The sequence below is a fragment of the Rhincodon typus genome, chromosome 23, assembly GCF_021869965.1.
Source record: "Rhincodon typus isolate 14 chromosome 23, sRhiTyp1.1, whole genome shotgun sequence".
In the NCBI taxonomy this organism is placed as follows: Eukaryota; Metazoa; Chordata; class Chondrichthyes; order Orectolobiformes; family Rhincodontidae; genus Rhincodon; species Rhincodon typus.
The window spans coordinates 45,135,810-45,157,868 of record NC_063354.1 but is presented as its reverse complement, the minus strand read 5'-3'; the positions used below and the strand labels follow the sequence as shown (position 1 = coordinate 45,157,868).

Below are 22,059 nucleotides of genomic sequence, written 5' to 3'. Positions count from 1 at the left end.
TGTGTAACACTGGGGTACAGCACTGGTGGGGACAGGTCTGACACTGTATAACACTGGGGTACAGCATTGATTGTGAAAGCAATTTGAGGGGATCAATTAAAATAAGGCATCCTGCCAACCTGTACATGTTGATATATTAATTCTGCATGTGCAGTGCCCTCATTCTTTTTTAAATTTACTCGTGGGATGTGGGTATCGCTGGCTGGCCAGTACTTATTCCCCATCCTTAGTTGCCACTTGAGAAGGTGGGGGTGAGCTGCCTTCTTGAATCGCTGCAGTCCACGTGCTGTAGGTTGGCCCACAATGCCCTTAGGGAGGGAATTCCAGGATTTTGACCCAGCAACAGTGAAGGAACGTTGACATATTTCCAAGTCAGGATGGACTAATTAATTTATTGTCACCATTTGTTGTTTTCCCGAGGCAGCAGGAAGTATAGATGGAGTCAACGGATGGAAGGTTGGTTTGCGATGGACTGGGCTGTGTTCAAGAATCTGTAGTTTCTTGCGCTCTATGGAAGATCAGTTGCCATACCAAGCTGTGATGCATCCAGATAGGTGCATCTCTAAAAATTGGTAACAGTCCTTGTGGACATGCTGAATTTCCTTAGCCTCCTGAAGAAGTAGAGACATTGTTGTGCTTTCTTGACAGTTGCGTCAAAGTAGGTGGACTAGGACAGATTGTTGGTGATCATCACTCCCAGGAACTTGACATTCCCAATCATCTCTATCTCAGCACCATTGATGCAGACAGGGGCATGCCCTCCACTCCATTTCCTGATGTCAATGACCAGATGCTTCATTTAGCTGATGTTAATGGAGAGATTGTTATCTTTACAGCATGCTGTTAAGCACTCAATCTTTTTTTTCTGTATTCTGTCTCATCATTGTTTGAGATCTGACCTACAATGTGGTGTTGTCAGCAAACATGTGTCTGGAGTTGGGGCAGAATTTGGCCACACAATCCTGATTGTATAAGGAGATACAGTAAGGGGCTGAGTACACAGCCTTGCGAGGCACCGGTGTTGAGGATTATGGTGGAGGAGGTGTTGTCACCTATTCTTACTGATTGCAGTCTGCGGGTCAGTCCAGTTACAGAGGAGGGAAGCTGAGACCTAGGTCTTGGAGTTCAGAGATGAGTTTGGTTGGAATTATTGTGTTGAAGGTGGAACTGTATAAGTATAAGCCTGATGTAGGTATCCTTGTTATCCACATGTCCCAGGGATGAGTGTCGGGCCAGGGATATGACTTCAGCTGTGGACCTGTTGTGCCAGTAGGTGAATTATAGCGGATCAAGGCAATTTCGTAGGCTGGAGTTGATGTGAGCCATGACTAACCTCTCAAAACACTTCAGTAGTTATTAAGGCATGATTTTCCTTTGGCACTGTGATGATGGTGGTCTTCTTGAAGCAGGTGAGGACTTCAGATTGGATTAAGGAGAGGTCACAGATGTCTGCGAATACTCCCACCAGCTGGTCTGTACAAGATCTGAGTGCACAGCTGGGGACTCCATCCAGACCAGTCGCTTTCTGTGGGCTCACTCTCAAGAAGGCCAAGCTAACATCTGTGGCATTGACAGAGTGTGTCGGGATAGATAGCATTGTTTCACTGACCTTCTGTTCAAAGCTTAGGATGCATTGAGCTCGTTGGGTAGGAATGTACTGTTGCCCACGATTCTGTTTGACTTCACCTTGTAGCCCATTACGTCATATAAGCCTTGCCACAAATGATGTAGTTGGTCTGGGTCTCTAGTTTAGTTTGGTATTGCCTCTTAGCGTCTCTGATGGCCTTACAAAGGTCATACCTGGATTTCCTGAATGGTTCAGGGTTGTCTGACTTAAAAGCCTCAGACCTGGACTTGAGCAGGGAGTGGATCTCCCGGTTCACCCATGGTTCCCAGTTGGGGAAATTTTTGGATTAACTTCTTTGGCACGCAGTCATCCACACGCTTACTAATGAAGTCGGTGACAGTAGTGGCATACTCATTTAGGTTGACCATTGAGTTCTTGAATATGGACCAGTCCACCAACTTGTAAGTAGTCCCATAGAAGCCTTTCTGTTGCCTCAGACCAGCACTGCACTACCTTCTGTACTGGGCCATAATAAGTAGAAGGAGGTGGGGGAGTAGGCTAGTTGGCTTCTTGAACCAATGCTGATTTGATTGTGGCATTAATTCCATTCCCATTCCTGTGCCTCCACCCCCACGCCCCAGAGATTAAAAGTCTATTTAATTTGGTCTTCACTGTATTCAATGACCCAACTTCATCTGCTGTCTGGGGAAGAGAATTCCAAAGACAAATGATTCTCTAAGAGGAGAACTCTGTCCTTTTGGCAGCCTTCCATCTATCAGACATTGTCTGTGTACCACAATGGTTGTCTCTGTTCAGCATTGTTGTGTGGTGTGGCTCAGGGGCCCCACGCTGGTATGGCCCTCTCTGCCACACTTGCTGTAGAGTGAGCCGATTTGAGAAGGAGTAGGACTCGCTGCTCTCCATTTCCTCTGTCATCTTCTCAGCCAGCTGAGCACCTTTTTTGTTTCTGCTCACCTTTTCCATGTTGCTCCAAACAGTCAGGCTCCAGCAACTGTCTCCAGTTGGCAGGGTCAATGTGTTTGCCCACTGCAGATGGATGTACTGATGCCTGGGAGGCCATGCCCCAGTGCCCAGCTCACCACACAGAAGGGCTTTGGATTTATGGTTGTCCTCCATCCAATGAGGATGGCTGAGCCAGGAGTGGCAGATGCTGGGATTAGCACACCCACTAACGTCTGAATCAATCACCTTGTCCTGCCAAGAAATGCCAAAAGTCTGAAACAGTGAAGGAGGAAACTGTTCCTGCCCAGCATAGGTTGCTCAGGTCTCTCCACTGGAGAAGAGAGCATTGAGGGGACACACACTTGGTAGATTCACAGTTTGATGTTCTCAGTCAGGTCACTGTGGTCCCACATGCTCTTATGCAGCTTGGAGTTTCTGTGGTATGTGTTCTCATTTCAGCATTGAGTGATAGCTTGCTAGTGATTGTATGACGTAGATTTCTGCATAACATTGCCATGCTGCCATCTATAAGCACTGATGTCTTGGACAATGATTCCCAACTTCCTGATGCTGAGAATCAAACCAGACTCTTAACAGGCATGGGGAAGTGTATCTTTTTGCTGCTTAAGGTGTTTCTTTGTGTGGAATGAAATTATGGAATCATTAAAGTTGAACAGCTCACTGATGAAGACTTGTGCCCTGTATTGAGATCCAGGCAAGAAAGCCTGAACAACTTTGTCCATTCCGGTTTGTAGCAGACATCCTGTTGATGATCTGAAGACATAGGACAGCAGTAAAGAAGAGAATACACTAAAGAGTATCGATGTCAGCACATAACTTTGTTTGACCCCACTCGGAGAGTTCTGATGTTGACTGTCATTGCTGCTTGTTGTCATGGAGAGAGGGATTCACATTAAGCAGCTCATTTTCTCCAGCAGCATAAACAGACTGAGCTTGCTCACATGGTTGCAAGCCTTAGAGAGAACAATCAAGGCAATGTATCGTGGTCTCTTTTGTTCAGAGTGTTTCTCTTGCAGCTGCTGGACTGAGATTTTCCAGTTCTGGATCCACACTCTGAGTCGGAACGGAGATGTTCAGATAGAATCTGCCAACTGATAAGGATAACACAGGCAAGCAGTTGTCCCACTGTGCCCGTTGGAGAGATATTTCAGTATTTAGTGCAATTACTTTTTTTCCTGCGCAGGGTCCTATTCCTGTACACAGTCTTTGAGTCACACAGATCCTGTGGCAGTGCCCTGTCCCTCCAGCAGAGACTGGATGGTCAGTTTCCTGTGCCTGCTGAATGCAGCTTTCTCCTCTGTGAGTTTGGTATCCAGCTCTACTGTGGCAGTCAGTCTTTCTATGGTGCCTAGCGCTTCCTGGGATACTGTGTTCTTCGTGGATACAACTTGAGGTAGTGTTCCATACATTTCTGTAGCTGTTGACGGTGACCACCAAAGCTTTGTTTTCAATTAAGACATTTCATTTCACTTGCTGTTGCTTTCTTTGATCCATTTGTGTCCCCAGCATTTGCCTGTGTGTGAGGATAACTTTATATTTGGAAATGATGTCACATTGCCTAGCAGTCTGTTAGTACGGCAAGATAAACGCTGCAGAAAGAGAATCAGAATCACAGCCCATCTCAACTGAGCCACACATTTTCACATCTGATCTTGTTTACACTTTACCAATTTGCTGATGGCTCAGGTAGTAATCTGGAGATAATTAAAAAGGGAATACAGTTTTCACTGTCATACTCCTTTGTGCAGAACCTTCTTTCCTGATTCTCTCTGTTTCATTGGTTCCCATGTGGACCATGCCAAATCAATCCTTTACCTCCCACTCCAAGCCCCTCTCCAACCCTGAGGGGATGCCATTAGCCCGTACACTGGCCGATACTGTTACATTCTTTTTTTTTAACTGAGTGGGCTCTTGCACAAAGTAGCTGAGGTCAGTTTGTTCATCCTCCCTGCAGCCCCCTCCCTTGTCATTGGCTATAAGTACCTCGCTCCTGTTGGATAATTGGCAGGGCTAAGGCTCCTTTACCTACTGGATCCTCATACAGTACTTAGCATAAAGGGCGTGACCATGGCTCAAACAATATGTCCTGGCAACTATTCCCCTCCCTGATGTATCATCGTGTCCAAAGCTGGATTCCAGAGTTCCTCAAGCTGTGGATGTGATTGCTGTAGATCACTAAAGGTGTCCAGCAGCTCCCACATATGACAGCTGCAACACATAGTTGCCCTGCCATCTTGATTGTGTTTTTGTTAACTAATTGATGTTTCATGTTTAAAGATATATACAATGATCATTTGTAGTTTTATATCAAATACGTTAACTATCCAGTACTTGTACCTCTCTGCTACTAGTTTAAGTTCTGCCTAATTCAAAAAATGTTTAACATTTATCAATCAGTCACCTTTCTAGTTAACGGTCCTTGATTTCAGCTCTCTGACTCACTGTCTCTTGTTTTCTCTCTTGGATCGTTCCTTTTTATGTTAAAAAAGACAGAATAGAAACTTTTCCCTTGCGACACCAAAGCTTTTATTGTTTTCAGAGCTAGTAGATAACAATATGAATTATTACTGTGTTGTATTACTGCACAGATCCCAGATAGGCAGTGTACCTTTAAGACAGTTAAATGCAACCACAACATATCCCATTCCAGTTTAAAGGTACCCACCTCCCCATCAATAGTGGTAGTAATAGTCATATCTATCTTTGCTCAATGTAGGCAATACGCACAGAACCCAGGCTATATGTAAACCCAAGATGTTATAGCAATGTAAATTGTTGTTGTTGGTGATGTTGTTAATAAACTTCAAGACATCTGTCTCCATACAAACCTGGTCAATGTGTTGTATATTAGAGGGGCAAACAGACAGAAAACACTCAGATCATGTCATAGTGTCAGTGACATTTTCCAACATCAATTTCAAAAAACAGTGTTTACTGCAGAGTGCCCACAGTTTACCATTCTCAAGTTCAAGGGGGAGGGCTGGTCAAAATCTATTCTAACACCCTTTACATATCTTTTTGTCCAGAGTGAAGTTGTATCTATCAAATAATTTCTTCAGGCCATTCTTTATGGAACAAATTTCAGTTTTAGCAAGCGCTGTTGATCTTATTCAACTGGAAACAGGGGGTCTGAGATTCCTGACAGACAAAATATCATTTCATTGTGACAGCTGAGATATCTGTGGGGATAGGATGTGGACATCATGTTGCAGAATACTCATCAGTTTAAAATCGATGGAGGTGAGATCCCTATCAGATGAGCTGCTATCTCACTGAGTGGTGTAACAGGTACGAATGGCATACACCTGCTTCTAGGATCCTAGGTTTTCCATGTTAATTCCTTCCAAACATTGAAACTTGTGTAATGGGTGAAAATCCAAGTTGAATAAGGAATGAATCTTTTCCTTAAAGGTATCACTGTCACTTCTGTGTCAGATGATGGCACTGCAGCACTACTGAAGTGCTGCTTTGTCAGAAGTGGCACCTTCAATTAATACAGAAAATTCTGAGGTGGAGAGAAAGATCCCATAGCACTATTCACAGAAGAGCATGAGTGGGGGTTCCCTGTGGAGTCCTGGCTAACATTTAAGTCTCAACTAAAATCATTTAATAATGATCCAATTAATCTGTTTTGTGGCTCCTGTAAGCACACAGCAAGGTCCCAATCTTACAACAGTGATTGATCTGATTAGCCATGATCATGTTGAACGGCAGAGCCGTCTTGAAGAGTTGAATGACCTACCCCTGCTCCTATTTTCTATGTTTCCATGACTGCACTTGGATAGAAACATCATGGGCTGTAAAACGCTTTAGGATGCCTCGGGGTGGGGATATGAGAAACACGATGTAATTGCAAGCTTTTTCTTTTAATTTTGTGCCGCACTATACACATTTGTGTTTCTTGCAGACCTGCATCTTGCGGCAGAATTGGGCAAAACCCTTCTCGAGCGAAACAAGGAGCTGGAAGATTCGCTGCAGCACATGTATGCAACCAACCAGGAGCAGGTCCAGGAGATTGAGGTGAGAGCTGTTTGGTAAGGGGTGGAATTAGTATCAGGAGCAGCTTGGCACCAAGTTAACAGATCTGAAAGAAAAGAACCTAGATTTGGCCTGTGACTGATCGCTGCACGCCAAGATCCTGAATATTAGTTTATATCGGGAAAAGCATGAATCCCCATACTGACCCCTGGGGAACTCCCATTTCCCCAAACTGAAAATCATGTGTTAACCATTACTCACTGATTCCTATCCGTCAGCCAATTCCAAATCCACGTTGCTACTGTCCAATTTATTCCATGAGCTATAACTCTGCTGATGAGCCTGTTATATAGCAAGTTATTTTTTTGCAAGTTCATAAGGCAAAAGCAACGGGTTTCTCCTCATGTTCCCTCTCTGTTTCCTCAGTTATCGTGCTAACTCCCTGCATAAGAACAATTCTCCTCATGTCACCCTGGATTCGTTTACCAAATATCTGAAAGATGTGGCCTTTCTCACAGAGGAAATCCATTTCTTGGCAGCATCTGGAGAGACAGACAGAATGAATGTTTCAGTTCAATGACCATTCCTCAGATCTGGGAGAGTTTAAGAGACAGCAGAGGTTTAATGAGGCTCAGCAGCTCTGAGAGGGGCGGGCTGGGGAAAGGGAGGGGTAGGTAGTAAAAATGGAGGGCTTGCTTCAGACGGGGAAGTGGCAGAGATGAAAACAAAGGAAATGGTGGGGCAAGTCAAAAGGAGAGGGTAATGGGAAACATGAAAACAGGGGAAGGAATAGGCCATTCAGCCCCTCAAGCCTGCTCCAAGGGAATGAAACATCGCCTCAGTGTGGGAGAGCTGTTACTCACTTATCTCAATCCACATGGACAAGGAGAACCACCACTTCGACTGGGACAACACTAAGATCCTGGGACAGGCTAGGCAGAGACAAGCACGAGAATTCCTGGAAGCATGGCACTCCACAAAGCATGCTATTAATAAACACATTGAACTCGACCCCATATACATTCCACTACGGAGGAAACCTGGAAGTGAGGCAATCCATCGCAACGGACCCCAGAGTTTAAAAACCAGGCGGGAAAACACACCAACGCTTCATCAGAGGCTGCACTGAGGATGTTACCAAGCACGGTAATGAAACGTCTGCAGAACAACAAACCCGCTCGGCGAGCCAACCAACCTCAACACCCACAACCCGAGCTACAGATCTACTCCAAAACCTTAGAATGAAACATCACCTCAGTGTGGGAGAGCTGTTAGTGGAAAAGCAGAATCAGCATCACCATTTGCTTTTCCGAAAAATGGTATTTTTATTGGTCCAAGTAAGGCTCGTTTATAATTGGCTGAGGGGTAGTGTGATCGATCTGTCTACCTAACTGCTGTTGTCTCTCTCTGGGCCCCAACAAACACATGCACACACACACCCACCCACCAGCATTTCATAGCTACCATCCATTCTGATGAAGGGTCACTGGACCCGAAACAATAACTTTGCATTCTCTCCACAGATGCTGCCAGACCTGCTGAGTTTCTCCAACAATATCTGTTTTTGTTTTGGATCTCCAGCATCTGCAGCTCTTTGTTTTATTTTAATGATCAATCTGTGATTGGCTCTTGAGGGTGCTAGATCTTGACTGATGACATCTCCCACTCTCTCCTGTTTGGTTCCTTAAGGTTCCCTTACCCATGAGCAACTCCTCTTCGTAATGGGCTGCTTTTGTTACTTTTCTATGGAAAGAGGGTATTTTATGAGAGTTTACGTTCCGTTTTGTTCAGGATAACACTTGTCATGTTTAGCACTGAGCTTCAGAAAGAGAAGCCTAGGTTAGAAACAGCAGTGCTAAACTAAAATGAGGATCAATACAAAGGAATGAGGGCAGAATTGGCTGGAGTGGACTGAAAAAGGAAGTTGAGGAATAATGGCAGACATTTATGAAAATAGTTCAAGGCATAGTAGAGAGATATCACCGTGAGGAATAAGGATTCTAGGAAGGGGAAAAACTAACTATGGTTAACCAGAGAAAGTAAGGATAGCATCAAATGACAAGAAGAAACATACAACGTGGCAAAGATTAGTGCTAAGCCAGAAGATGGGGCAAGTTTTAAAAGGCAAAAGAAACAAAAAGACTAAAGAGTATAATCCTAAAAATACTAAATACCACAAAGGCAGGATAAAAGATTAGGTTAATCGATTAATATACTTTGTAACGACTAGACTGCTTCCCCGTAGTTCACTTGTTGTCTAAAGTCATGTACAGCACTGAAACTGACCCTTTGGTCCAACCTGTCAATGCTGACCAGATATCCTAAATTCATCCAGTCCCATTTGCCAATATTTGGCTCATATCCCTCCAAATCCTTCCTATTCATATATCCATCCAGAGGCCTTTTAAATGTTGTAATTGTACCAGCCTCAACCACTTCCTCTGGCAGCTCATTCCATACACACACCACCCTCTACGTGGAAAAGGTGCCCCTTAGGCCCCCTTTATATCTTTCCACTCTCACCTTAAACCTGCACCCTCTAGTTTTGAAATCCCCAACTCCAGGAAAAATACCTTGCCTATTCACCCTATCCATGCCTCTCATGATTTTATAAGCCTCTATAAGGTCACCCCTCAGCCTCCGATGCTCCAGGGTCATAGCCCCGGCCTATTCAGCCTCTCCCTATAGCTCAAACCCTCCAACCCTGACAACGTCCTTGTAAATCTTTTCTGAACTCTTTCAAGTTCCACAACATCCTTCCTATAACAGGTAGACCACAATTGAATGCAGTACGCCAGAAGTGGCCTAACCGATGTCCTGTACAGCCACAACATGACCTCCCAACTCCTATATTCAATGCACTGACCAATAAAGGCAAGCATACCAAACACCTTCTTCGCCACCCTGTCTACCTGCAACTCCACTTTCGAGGAACTATGAACCTGCACTCCAAAGTCTCTTTATCCAGCAACACTCCGCAGGACCTTACCAGTAAGTATATAAGTCCTACCCTGATTTGCCTTTCCAAAATGCAGCACCTCATATTTATCTAAATTAAACTCCATCTGCCACTCCTTGGCCCATTGGCCCATCTGATCAAGATCTCATTGTACTCTGAGGTAACCTTCTTCGCTGTCCACTACACCTCCAATTCTGGTGTCATCTGTAAACTTACTAACCATACCTCCTATCTTCACATCTGAATCATTTATATAAATGAGAAATATTTGTATCGGGATCAAAGGGTGAGACGTTCATGAATTGAAACGTCGAACTGTGGATGCTGGAGATCTGAAACAGGAAATTGCCAGCAAAACTTGGCAGGTCTGGCAGCATCCGTGGGGAGAGAAAGCAGAGTTAACGTTTTGAGTCCGGTGACTCCATGTTTATATTCAAATGATGTGTGACAGGAATGAGGGTTTGACAGTGATCCCAGCCTGAGGTTTTCTCATCCTCTCGTGCTTGGACCAGTTTTTATTGTTTGTTTATTTTTCCCTGTTACTCTGACATGCTTTCCACACGCTGAAATGTCTGGTCAGGTAAGTGATTCAAACACTGTTCTCATAGCTTTACTGCCCTCCCTATCTTTATCACCTTTCCGATTGTGCCTGTATCCAACAATCATTAATCCAGTGATCGAGACCAGGGGCCGCACTATGATTTTCTAGCACTGTTCCCAGCCTGACTGACCTTTTACCCCCTCCTACCCCTCCCCCAGTCTTGGCGCACATATCTGCTCACCAGGACCAACCCAGCCCCACATCTCCTGGTCAAATCCTTAGGATTATCTTCCTTTTCTCAGTCTGTACTGCCTGTCACATACCGAGGTACCACTATAGAAACACCTCCCCCAGCCTGTCTGAAATGAGAATATTTGCGAGAGGTCTGGTATGACACAGTGCTCTCAGTCTCTGTTCTGTGTGCCGGCATTTCATCCAGTTGCCGGAATCTCTGTCCTTGTTTTTAATTTATTCTTGGGATATGGGGGTCATTTGTGAAGCCAACATTTAGTTTATGACCCTTGTTACTCTTGAGAAGGTGCTGGTGATCTACTTAGGATCATTGAATGGAGGCCATTCAGGGCATCATGACCGTGCTGTTCAGTTATTCAGTTCCAATCCACTGCCTTTCTCTAGAATCCTGCATATGTTTCTCCTTTCCCGTTAAAAGTCTTGATTGAGTCTGCCTCCACCACACAGTCAGGCAAAGTGTTCCTGATCCTAACCACTTACTACGTAAAGAAAGGTTTGTCTTTGTCTTGTTTTTGCTGCTGTTGCCCATCACCATGAATCATGTGCTCTGATTCTCGACCCTCTTCACTGGGACCAGTTTGTCCATCGTTAATCTGATCAGACCCTTAGTCATTTTGACATCCTTGATCAAATCGCCTCTCCAGCTTTTCCTCAGTGGATAACAATCCCAGCTTCTCCAACCTATCCACATAACTGGATAGTTATAGCTAGTTAGGGTAGTTACAGGCTTTCCACCCAGGGAACAATTCTGTAAACCTCTGCAGCTCGCTGTCTCTCCGATTCACATTCTTCCTGAACGTGGTGCCCAGAACGGGATACAATATTCCAGCTGATGCTAAGCTTGTGGTTCCTGAAGGTTCACCATATTGTCCTTGTGTTTGTCCTCTTCCCCTTTGATTTACAAACAGACTTCACTGGAAGTCGGTGCCATACACAGGCTCATTGTGCAGCCAGAAACACAGTGGACTGCATTGTTCTCACCTACCCCCTCCCCCAATATCCGTAAAACCCCTTTGGCCCTTTCCCATCCTGTGACCAGCTGGGGGCCTATTGCTGTCTCCCACTCAGGGTCCTGACACCTCTCTGTCTGGCCATCAGGCCCTTTATAGTCGTGCTGTTGACCGTGCCCCTGTCTCCTTCCGCAATGAGGACTCTTACATCCCAGTGAATAGAGATGAGGCAGTTACACAGCACCAAGCCCCAACCAATAGACTGTCAATGCCACATCATCAAACCCCTTGATGGGGGACAGTGTAGGGGGAGCTTTGCTCTGTAGCTAACCCTGTGCTGTCCCTGTCCTTGGAGTGTTTGAAAACAGGACACGTGGGTAACAAGTGAAGCTGGAGGACTGTTGGTGAAACATGTCCAGAAATTCCCCACTGACAGCCCTTCAATTGGAGTGGTTCAATGGGCCATTGTTTCAGTGTGATACTCCCTCCTAGTTGCTGCAATGACCTCACCAGGCTGTAATCAGTGTGTACATCCAGTAGATGAGTGTACAGCCTGATTCTGGCTGAGGGTAGCCAGCAGCCTGTCTGATAACGAGCCTGTGATGTATCCACTCCTGCTGGAGCTGGCCCACCATTCCCAGCCCCACAGAGTCCATTAGAAAGAGCCAAACCCTTCCAAACACATCACTGCTGGTACCTCCATCCAGAGGAATTCAAAGAACACAGAAACCACAGGAGGCAGCAAATCTCATTTCTGTTATCAATGAGATTTCAGAGCCATCTGCTGGCGTTTGTGCTTACGCTACAGGGAGACTGTGACGGCGGTGGGGACATGGGGAGAGTGTGACGGCGCTGGGGACATGGGGAGAGTGTGACGGGATTCAGGGAGAGTGTGATGGGCCTGGGACATGGGAAGAATATGCTGGGACACAGGGAGAGGCAGAGGGATTGCATAGGGCCAGCTGGCTGTCTCCTTGCAGCATGCTGCCAGATTTCTGGTTCCTGTATGTTCTGTGCCTCCATTGTTAACAAACCAAGGGTCTGTCTTGCAGCTGGGATCATGAGATTCCGTGTCAGCGTCACTCTGGATCGTTTCCCTCAAGCAGCCTTCCCCCCAACTCTATCTCCCTCTCCATGTCTCACTCTCTCGTCCTTCTCTCTTCCCTCCCCCTCTCTAAGGTGAGTGGTAGAGCAAAGTGTGCAGAAGACACTGAAAGTCTGCAGAGGGATATAGATAGTCTAAGTGAGTGGGCAAAGGTCTGGCAGATGGAGTACGATGTTGATAAGTGTGAGGTCATCCATTTTGGTAGGAACAACAGCAAAATGGGCAATGTTTCAAATGGTAAAAAATTGCAGCGTGCTGCTGTGCAGAGGGACTTGAGTGTCCTTGTGCCTGAATCACTGAAGGTGGGATTGCAGGTGCAGCAGGTGATTAAAAAGGCAAATGGAATTTTGTCTGCCATTGCTCGAGGGATGGAGTTTAAAAACAGGGAGGCTAAGCTGCAGCTGTATAGGGTCCTGGTGAGGCCACACCTGGAGTACTGTGTGCAGTTTTGGTCTCCTTACTTGAGAAGAGATATACTAGCACTGGAGGGGGTGCAGAGCAGATTCACTCGGTTGATTCCAGAGGGTTGGATTATGAGGAGAGACTGAGTAGACTTGGCTTATACTCATTGGTATTCAGAAGAATGAGGGGAGATGTTATAGAAACATCTAAGATTATGAAGGGAATAGATCAAGTGGAGGCAGGGAGGTTGTTTCCGCTAGCAGATGAAACTAGGACTAGAGGGCATCGCCTCAAAATAAAGGGAAGCAGATGTAGGACTGAGGTCAGGAGGAACTTATTCACCCAAAGGGTTGTGAATCTGTGGAATTCGGTTGAAGCTACCTCGCTGAACGTTTTTAAGGCAAGGCTAGATAAAGTTTTGAACAGTAAAGGAATTAAGGGTTATGGTAAGTGGAGCTGAGTCTCAAAGATCAGCCATGATCTTATTAAATGGCGGGGCAGGCTCGAGGGGCCAGATGGCCTATTCCTGCTTCTAGTTCTTATGTTCTTATGTTCTCTGTTTCTTTCTATCTCAGTCCTGTATCACTACTTCCCCCTCCCTTTCCATCTTATTCCTTTTTCCTCCTCCTCTCTCTGTCTCTGTGTGTGTGTCTCTCTCTCTCTATCTCTCTCTCTTCCCCCCCCTCCCTGCTTCTCTGTCTCACTCCTTTCCCTCCTTCCTCTTTGTCTTCGTCCCTCTCTCTTCGCCCCCTCCCCACCTTCCCATTACCTGTCTCTTCCACCCCAACTCCGTCTCTAACCCCCCCAACCTCTGTTTCTTGCCCTCCCATTCTTCTTACCTCCTGCTTCCTCCCCCGCCTCCCTCTCTTTCTCTCTCTTTCGCTCTTCCTATGCCTCTCTCTGCTCCATCCCTCTCTTCACACCCTACCCACCTCGTGTCCCTTCTTCTCCCCGTCCCACTTCACTCTTCTCTTCTCCCCACCCCACCTCTCTGTCTCCCACCTCTCTCTCTCTTCCCCCAACTCCCTCACACAGCTGCCCCTCAGTACTAAGCAGTGTGGGCGCTGATGTTATATGCCATCATCAGTTGGGTTTTGAGTTGGTGAACTGCTGGCAAGGTTTGTAAATAACAAATAACAAGTTGCTGAGCTGTCCACCTGCTCAAACTCAGAACCGAGCCCTGTTCTTACAGGAGTGCTTCTAGGCCAGCACTTTGCTGAGTGGTCATTTAGTGTGAGCTAACACACTGTTATTACAGCTCAGAAACGGGCCACTTGGCCCAACCACTCCGTGTCTGTGCTCCTTTCCTTTCAAGCCCCTTCCCATCTTCTCTCAGCTCAATCTATCATCATAACCCTTGCTTCTTTTCTCAACAATCAAATACTTATCTAGTTTTCCTTTAAATCTATCAATACTACTCACTTCAACCACTCACCATGACGGTGAGCTCACCATTCCTTAATGGGCTGATCATCATGGTGGGCAAGTGCAACCAAACCAGTCAGTGTGTACATTCGCCAGCAGGGGGCAGTGGATATTTGACTTAGACCCTCTTCAGGTCAGGCCTTGAGACTGTGCACGTGTGCGTGTGCGGTGGGGTGGTGTGGCTGTAGCATTTTTACAGTATGGAAAGACGCCCTTGAACCCATCCTGCTGGTGTCAGTCATCAAACATCCACCTGACAGCTGATTGTTGCAGGATACAGAAGTACAAGTCAGTAAAGAGAGGGATGTTACCTTTTTGATAAGGGAGGACATAACAATGCTTAGAGAGGATATTCTTAAGGGATCATCAAATGAGGCCATATAGTTAGAATATAGAAACAAGAAGGGGATTGTCACTCTGTTGGGACTGTATTATAGATCCCCAAATAGCCAGCGGGTACTAGAGGAGCAGATGTGTAGAGAGGCTGCAGATACCTGTAGGAATAATAGAGTAGTATTGGTTGGAGATTTTAACTCCCCCTGTATTGATTGGATCACCCAGAGTGTTAAAGGTCCAGACGGGGTGGAATTTGTCACATGTGTCCAAGAAAGTTTGCTAAATCAAAATGTAGAGGGTTGTACTTGGGAGGGTGTAACACTGGACCTCCTGTTAGGAAACGAGATAGGGCAAGTGACCTAAGTATCAGTCGGAGAGCACTTTGGGTCCAGTGACCAAAACACACTTTTAGTTTTAACAGTTATAAAAACATTGGACTCTCTACACATCTGCTCCTCTAGTACCCGCTGGCTATTTGGGGATCTATAATACAGTCCCAACAGAGTGACAATCCCCTTCTTGTTTCTATATTCTAACTATATGGCCTCATTTGATGACCCCTTAAGAATATCCTCTCTAAGCATTGTTATGTCCTCCCTTATCAAAAAGGTAACATCCCTCTCTTTACTGACTTGTACTTCTGTATCCTGCAACAATCAGCTGTCAGGTGGATGTTTGATGACTGACACCAGCAGGATGGGTTCAAGGGCGTCTTTCCATACTGTAAAAACGCTACAGCCACACCACCCCACCGCACACGCACACGTGCACAGTCTCAAGGCCTGACCTGAAGAGGGTCTAAGTCAAATATCCACTGCCCCCTGCTGGCGAATGTACACACTGACTGGTTTGGTTGCACTTGCCCACCATGATGATCAGCCCATTAAGGAATGGTGAGCTCACCGTCATGGTGAGTGGTTGAAGTGAGTAGTATTGATAGATTTAAAGGAAAACTAGATAAGTATTTGATTGTTGAGAAGAGAAGCAAGGGTTATGATGATAGATTGAGCTGAGAGAAGATGGGAAGGGGCTTGAAAGGAAAGGAGCACAGACACGGAGTGGTTGGGCCAAGTGGCCCGTTTCTGAGCTGTAATAACAGTGTGTTAGCTCACACTAAATGACCACTCAGCAAAGTGCTGGCCTAGAAGCAGCTCCTGTGAGAACAGGGCTCGGTTCTGAGTTTGAGCATGTGGACAGCTCAGCAACTTGTTTTTGTTATAACATAGGCTAACAGTTTTAATAGTTTTACCAGTTTTAATGTAGTTATGGAAAAAGATAGGACAGGTCCACAGGTTAAAGTGCTAAACTGGAACGGGGCCAATTTTGGAGCCATTAGGCAGGATCTAGCAGAGGTCGATTGGGTGAGTTGGTTCGAAGGAAAACGAGCGACTGGCAAATGGGAGACATTTAAAAGTGTAATATCAAGATTCCAGGGATAGTCTGTCCCTGTTAGGGTGAAGAGAAAAGCTGGCAGGTTAAGGGATCCCTGGCTGATGAGGGATATTGAGGCTCTGGTCAGGAAAAAGAAGAAAGTATATATTGGGTTTAATCTATCCGGCTGAAGTGAATCCCTAGATGACTGTGTAGAAGCAAAAAGAGGATATGAGATGGATCTGGCAGATAAGGTTAAAGATAATCTGAAGAGGTTCTATTGCTATGTTAAGAGTAAAAGGGTCACTAGGGAGAGAATAGGTCCCCTTTAAAGAGCAGCATGGCTGTCCATGTGTAGAGATGGAGGAGATTTTTAATGAATATTTCTCTTCTGTTTACTGAGGAGAGAATCATGAATGCTAAGGAAATAAGGGAAGCGAGTGGGGATGTTTTGAACTGCATACATATTAGCAGAGAGGAGGTGTTTGCAGCCTTAAAGTGCATTAAGGTAGATAGGTGCCCTGGGCCTGATCAAGTCCATTCTCGCATATTGTGGGAGACTAGGGAAGAAATTGCAGAGGCCCATGCGGAGATTTTTGCTTCATCTTTGGCCACTGGTGAAGTTCCAGAAGACTGGAGGGTGGCAAATGTTGTTCTATGGTTGAAGAAAGGTAGCAAAGATGAGCCAGGGAACTACAGGCCAGTGAGCCTGACATCGGTGGTAGGCAAGTTATTGGAGAGGATACTGAGGGACAGGATCAACCAATATTTGGATAGTCAAGGTCTGATTAGGGATAGTCAGCATGGATTTGTGTGAGGTAGTCACGTCTGACAAATCTTTTAGAGTTTTTCGAAGAGGTAACCAAGAAGATGGATGGATCGCTACCTTTCTTCAACCATAGAACAACATTAGCCACCCTCCAGTCTTCTGGAACTTCACCAGTGGCTAAAGATGGAGGGCAGTGGATGGTGCCTGTGGACTTCAGTCAGGCCTTTGACAAGGTCCCGCACGGCATGCTAGACATGAAGGTTGGGTTGCATGGGATCCAGGGAGAGCTAGGTAATTGGATTCAAAATTGGCTCGATGGTAAGAAACACAGGGTGATGGTTGAAGGTTGTTTCTCGGACTGGAGGCCTGTGACTAGTGGTGTGTCACGGGTCAGTGCTGGGACCTTTGTTATTTGTTATTTACATAAATGATCTGGATGTGAATGTGCAAGGCATGATTAGTAAGTTTGTGGATGATATAAAATTGGGATGATGTAAAATTAGTGAAGAAGGTTATCAAAAATTACAGAGGGATCTTGATCAGATGGGGAAGTGGGCTGAGGATTGGAAAATGCAATTCAACACAGGTGAGTGTGAGATGTTTCACTTTGGAAAGTCCAACCAGGGCAGTACATATACAGTAAATGGTAAGGTCCTGAGGAGTGTTGTGGAACAGAGAGACCCAGGAATACAAGTACATAGTTTGTTGAAAACGGCATCACAGGTGGACAGGTTGGTGAAGAAGGCATTTAGCATGCTGGCCTTCATTAGTCAAGCCACTGAGTACAGGAGTTGGAATGTTATGTTACAGTTGTGTAAGTTGTTGGTGAGGCCACACTTGGAGTATTGTGTACAGTTTTGGCCACCCTGTTATAGGAAAGACACAGTTAAACTGGAAAGTGTGCAAAGAAGATTTACAAGGATGTTGCCAGGACTAGTAGGCCTGAGTTATAGGGAGAGGTCGGCCAGGATAGGACTTTACTCCTTGAAACGTAGGAGAATGAGGGGTGACCTTACTGAGGTGTATAAAATCATGAGGGGCATAGATAGGATGAATGCATACAGTCTTTTTCCCAGGGATGGGGAATTGAAAACTAGAGGGCATAGGTTTAAGGTGAGAGGGGAAAGATTTAAGAAGGACCTGAGGGGCAACTTCTTTATTCAGAGAGTGTGTATGTGGAATGGGCTGCCAGAGAAAGTGGTTGAGGGAGGTACAATTGCAACATTTAAAAAACATTTGGATAGATACATGGATGGGAAGGGTTTAGAAGGATATGGACCAAATCGGCAATTAGAATTAGCTGAGTGGGCACCATGGTCAGCATGGACCAGTTTGGGCCGAAGGGCCTGTTTCCATTGCTGTATTACTCTATGACTCTAATTCTAATCCCATTTTCTACTATTGGCCTGTAGCCCGTGACATTTCAAGTGCTTATCAAAATTATTCTTTAGCATCTTGAGAGTTCCTGCCTTTACCACCCTTTCAGGCAGTGAGTTCCAGGTGCTCTCTAATCCTCCTGTTCCTTTCCTTAAAACTGTGTCTCTGTACTAAGGGGAAATACTTCTCCCTATCTAACCTTCCTCGGACCCTCAGAACTCTGTTCACCTCAATCAAGCTCCTCAGCCTTCTCTGCTCTAAGGAAAACAATACCAGCCTATCTAGTGACAACAAGGTGCAGGGCTGGATGAACACAGCAGGCCAAGCAGCATCATAGGAGCAGAGAGGCGATAGGGTTTTGCTGCTTGGCCTGCTGTGTTCATCCAGCCCTGCACCTTGTTGTCTCGGATTCTCCAGCATCTGCAGTTCCTACTATCTCCCAGCCTATCTAGTCTCTCTTCATAGCTGATCCATCCAGGCAACATCCTGGTGAATCTACCCTGCACCCCTCTCCAGTACAATCACATCCTTCCTATAGTGTGGTGACCAGAACTGCACACAGTACTCCAGCTGTGGCCTGACTAACATTACATACAGTTCCATCACAGCCTCCTTACTGTTGTGTTCAATGTTTTGACTTAAAAGGCAAGTATCCCAAATTCCTAATTACCTTACCTGCCTGTCCTGCTACCTTCAATGATCTATGGACATGCATATCAAGGTCCCTCTAATTCTCTGTACTTCCCAGGCTTCTATCACTTATTGTGTACTCTCTGGCCATTGTCAGTCCTGCCAAAATGGATTACCTCATGCTTTTCAAGATTAATTCCATTTGCCACTGTGTCTAGCCTGTCTGTGTCATCCTTTTAGTTGAAAGCTTTCCTCCTCAGTGTTTACCACACCACTGATTTTAATGTCATCCGCAAACCAATTGATCGTACTTCCTATATACATGTCTTAATCATTAATATTCACACAACAAACAACAAACATGAACCCTGTGCTACACCACTGAACACCGACAAAACAACCTTTGACCATCGCCCTCTGCCTTCTACAACTAAGTCAATTTTGGATCCAATTTGACAAATTGCCCTGAATCCCATGGGCTGTTAGTGTCTTAACCAGCTTATCATGTGTGTTTTTTTATAGTGTCTGTGTGCACATGACACTGAGAAAAGCAAGGAAGTGATGGTATACCTCTACAAAGCATTGGTCAGACCACATTTGGAATATTTTGTTCAGTTCTGGGCACCTTATTGAAGGAAGAATGTTAAAGAGAGTGCAAAGCAAAATTACACCAGGAATGAGGGATTTTACATATGAGGAAAGGTTCGAGATATTGGGCTTATTCTCTATAAAACAGAGAAAATATAGAGGTGACCTTCTGAGGTATGCACAATTATGAAAAATTTTGACGGGGTGAAAAAGGATGTTCTGTTTGTACTAGTTGGTATGTCAGTAACTAGGGATCACAATTTCATCAGCAAGACAACTGGGAGTGAGATGAGAAGAACCTTCTTTACTCAGAGTTGTTAGGATTTGGAATGCGCTGCCTGGGAGTGGTAGAGGTGGACCCCATGGAAGGTGTCAAAAAAGGGCTGGGTGTATATTTGAAAGTATTGAATTTAGAGGGCTGCAGAAATAGGGCTGGAGGATGGGAGTAGCTGGGTAGCTCTTGTGGGAGCTGGTATAGACACAGTGGGTTGAATGGCCTCCTACTGCACTATAAAATTCTATGATTTGTATCCGTTCAACTTCACTGTGTCCAACTGTGGGCACTACATTTAGGACTGATGTCAAGCTCTCTGAGAAGATGCAAAGTAGATTTTTTTTGTGCCATGGGTCAGGAACTTTAGTTACTGGAGAAACATCTGTAGTTCTTATAATGAGATGGAAAGATGAGTGGAAATTTAAATGTTGAGCATTATGATCTGCTTTGATAGAGTAGACAGGAAATAATGGATTCCACCCATAGGAGGCTGAGTAACTGGGGAATAAATATTTAAGGAATTTGGCAACAGTTCCAGACAGGATTTGTGCAATATTTTGTACAGCAAGTTGCTAAGCTGCCTGATGGGCACTCCGAACAGTTTGAATAGTAACTTTTGAAAGGGAGTTAGTTAATTACTTGAAGTACTGAGAGTAAAAAAGTGGGATTAATTTGATGGAGATAGCAAGAACTGCAGATGCTGGAGTCAGAGATAACACAGTGTGGAGCTGAAGGAACGCAGCAGGCCAGGTAGCATCAGAGGAGCAGGAAAGTTGACGTTTCGGGTCAGGACCCTTCTTCAGAAATTTCTGATTCCATGTTTCTGAAGGGTCCTGACCTGAAATGTCAACTTTCCTGCTCCTCTGATGCTGCCTGGCCTGCTGTGTTCCTCCAACTCCACACTAGATTAATTTGATATGTGTTTCAAAGAGCTGGCACAGACACAGTGGGCTGAATGACCTCTGTCCATACTGGGGGGCTTGTGGTCAGAGAGAATTGGCCATTCAGTGTGAGATTATAGCCACCCTGTGTTGAGGGAACCAAGCACAACAGGGGTTTTATCAAACCAAGACAACATTTCTCTCAGGAAAGATACTTGAACATATTGTGAGAAGTTATTCCAGGGTCTTCAGTTGAGACAGGGTAAAAGCGGAGGTAGTGTTGCATTATTTAGTAAGGTGTCAGTTACTGCAGTAAGGAGGGATGATATCTTGGAAGTGTCTTCAAATGAGGCTTTGTACATCTACGTAGATCCTTAAAGTCATCCGAGTGGCTGGATTGGTTGGTTATGAAGGCATGTTGGATACTTGCGTTAATTAGTTGAGGATTGTTGACAGGAGCTGGGAGGTTATGAAGGAGCTATGTAGGACGTTGTCTAGGCCACAGCTGGAGTACAGAGTGCAGTTCTGGTCACTGCAATATAGGAAGGATGTGATTGCACTGGAGATGGTGCAGAGGAGATTCACCAGGATGTTGCCTGGGATGGAGAATTTCAGCTAAGAAGAGACAGGCTTGATAAGCTCAGGTTGTTTTCTTTGGAGCAGAGAAGGTTGAGGGGGGACCTGATAGAGATGAATACGTTTATGAGGGGCATGGCCATGGGGTAAGCCAAGGAAGTAGCTGTTCCTCTTAGTTGAAGTGTCAATAATGAGTGGTACAATTTTATATTGAAGGGAGGTTTAAGGGGACTAGAGAAAATATGTTTTCACCCAGAGGATGATGGGAATCTGGAATGCACTGCCTCGGAGAGTAGTAGATTCAGGAAATCTCACAACCTTTAAAAAGTACTTGGATGAGTACTTGAAATGTCACAACATGCTGGAAAGTGGGACTAATGTAGATAGTACGATGCAGACTTGATGGCCCGAAAGTCCTCTTCTGTGTTCTCTGACTTAATGAATATGAGAGCTGGATGAGGTGCAGAGTGTAATAATTGGCCTCAGCATCACTGTGCTGACCAGTGTTCCTGTTCCTGATCATGATCAGACTCTGTTTCAATGTGGGAATGGAGTAGGCCATTCAGCCTATCTAGCTGATTCTGCCATGCAGTTTAGTTTGTGTCCTTGTCTCGCAGTACCTCAGTAAACAGCTGGAGATGCTGCGGCAGATGAACGAGCAGCATGCCAAGGTGTATGAACAGCTGGATGTGACCGCCCGTGACCTGGAGCTCCACAACCAGAGGCTGGTGCTGGACAGCAAGGCATCGCAGCAGAAGATAGACCGGTGAGTATGTCAGGGGCAGAGCCTGACCCACCACCGCACACGTCATGGGAGCTGCAGGATTATTCGCAAAAGGTCCGGGAGTACAAAAGGAAGCAAGTTAGACTGAGCTTTTATAAATTACTCATCAAGCCTCAGCTGGAGGATTTGCATTCAATTCTGAGCATCGCACTTTAGAAGTGGGTCAGGACCTGGAGAGGATGCAGAGAAGATTCACTAGAATAGAATCAAGGGCTGGGTAGAGGGAGACTTCTGTGGAGAGACTGGAGAAAATTGTTTAATTTTCCGTAGAGCAGAGAGTTTTTAAGGGGAGATTGAATAGTTGGGAAAT

General features: G+C 45.3%; 1 protein-coding gene across 2 annotated transcripts in view; it reads left to right on the top strand.

Annotated features, from left to right (window-relative positions):
* The window catches only part of cdr2l (cerebellar degeneration-related protein 2-like), a 36,462-nt gene that overhangs the window by 2,066 nt on the left and 12,337 nt on the right, over positions 1-22,059 (top strand). The window contains exons 2-3 of one of the 2 annotated variants that reach the window (XM_020523992.2): positions 6,459-6,571; positions 21,583-21,731. In XM_020523992.2, the coding sequence (XP_020379581.2) occupies positions 6,459-6,571; positions 21,583-21,731 (262 nt within the window). Of the gene's footprint in view, positions 1-6,458; positions 6,572-7,716; positions 7,867-21,582; positions 21,732-22,059 lie in introns of those variants that run through there. The other variant, XM_048610841.1, reaches the window with a different exon arrangement.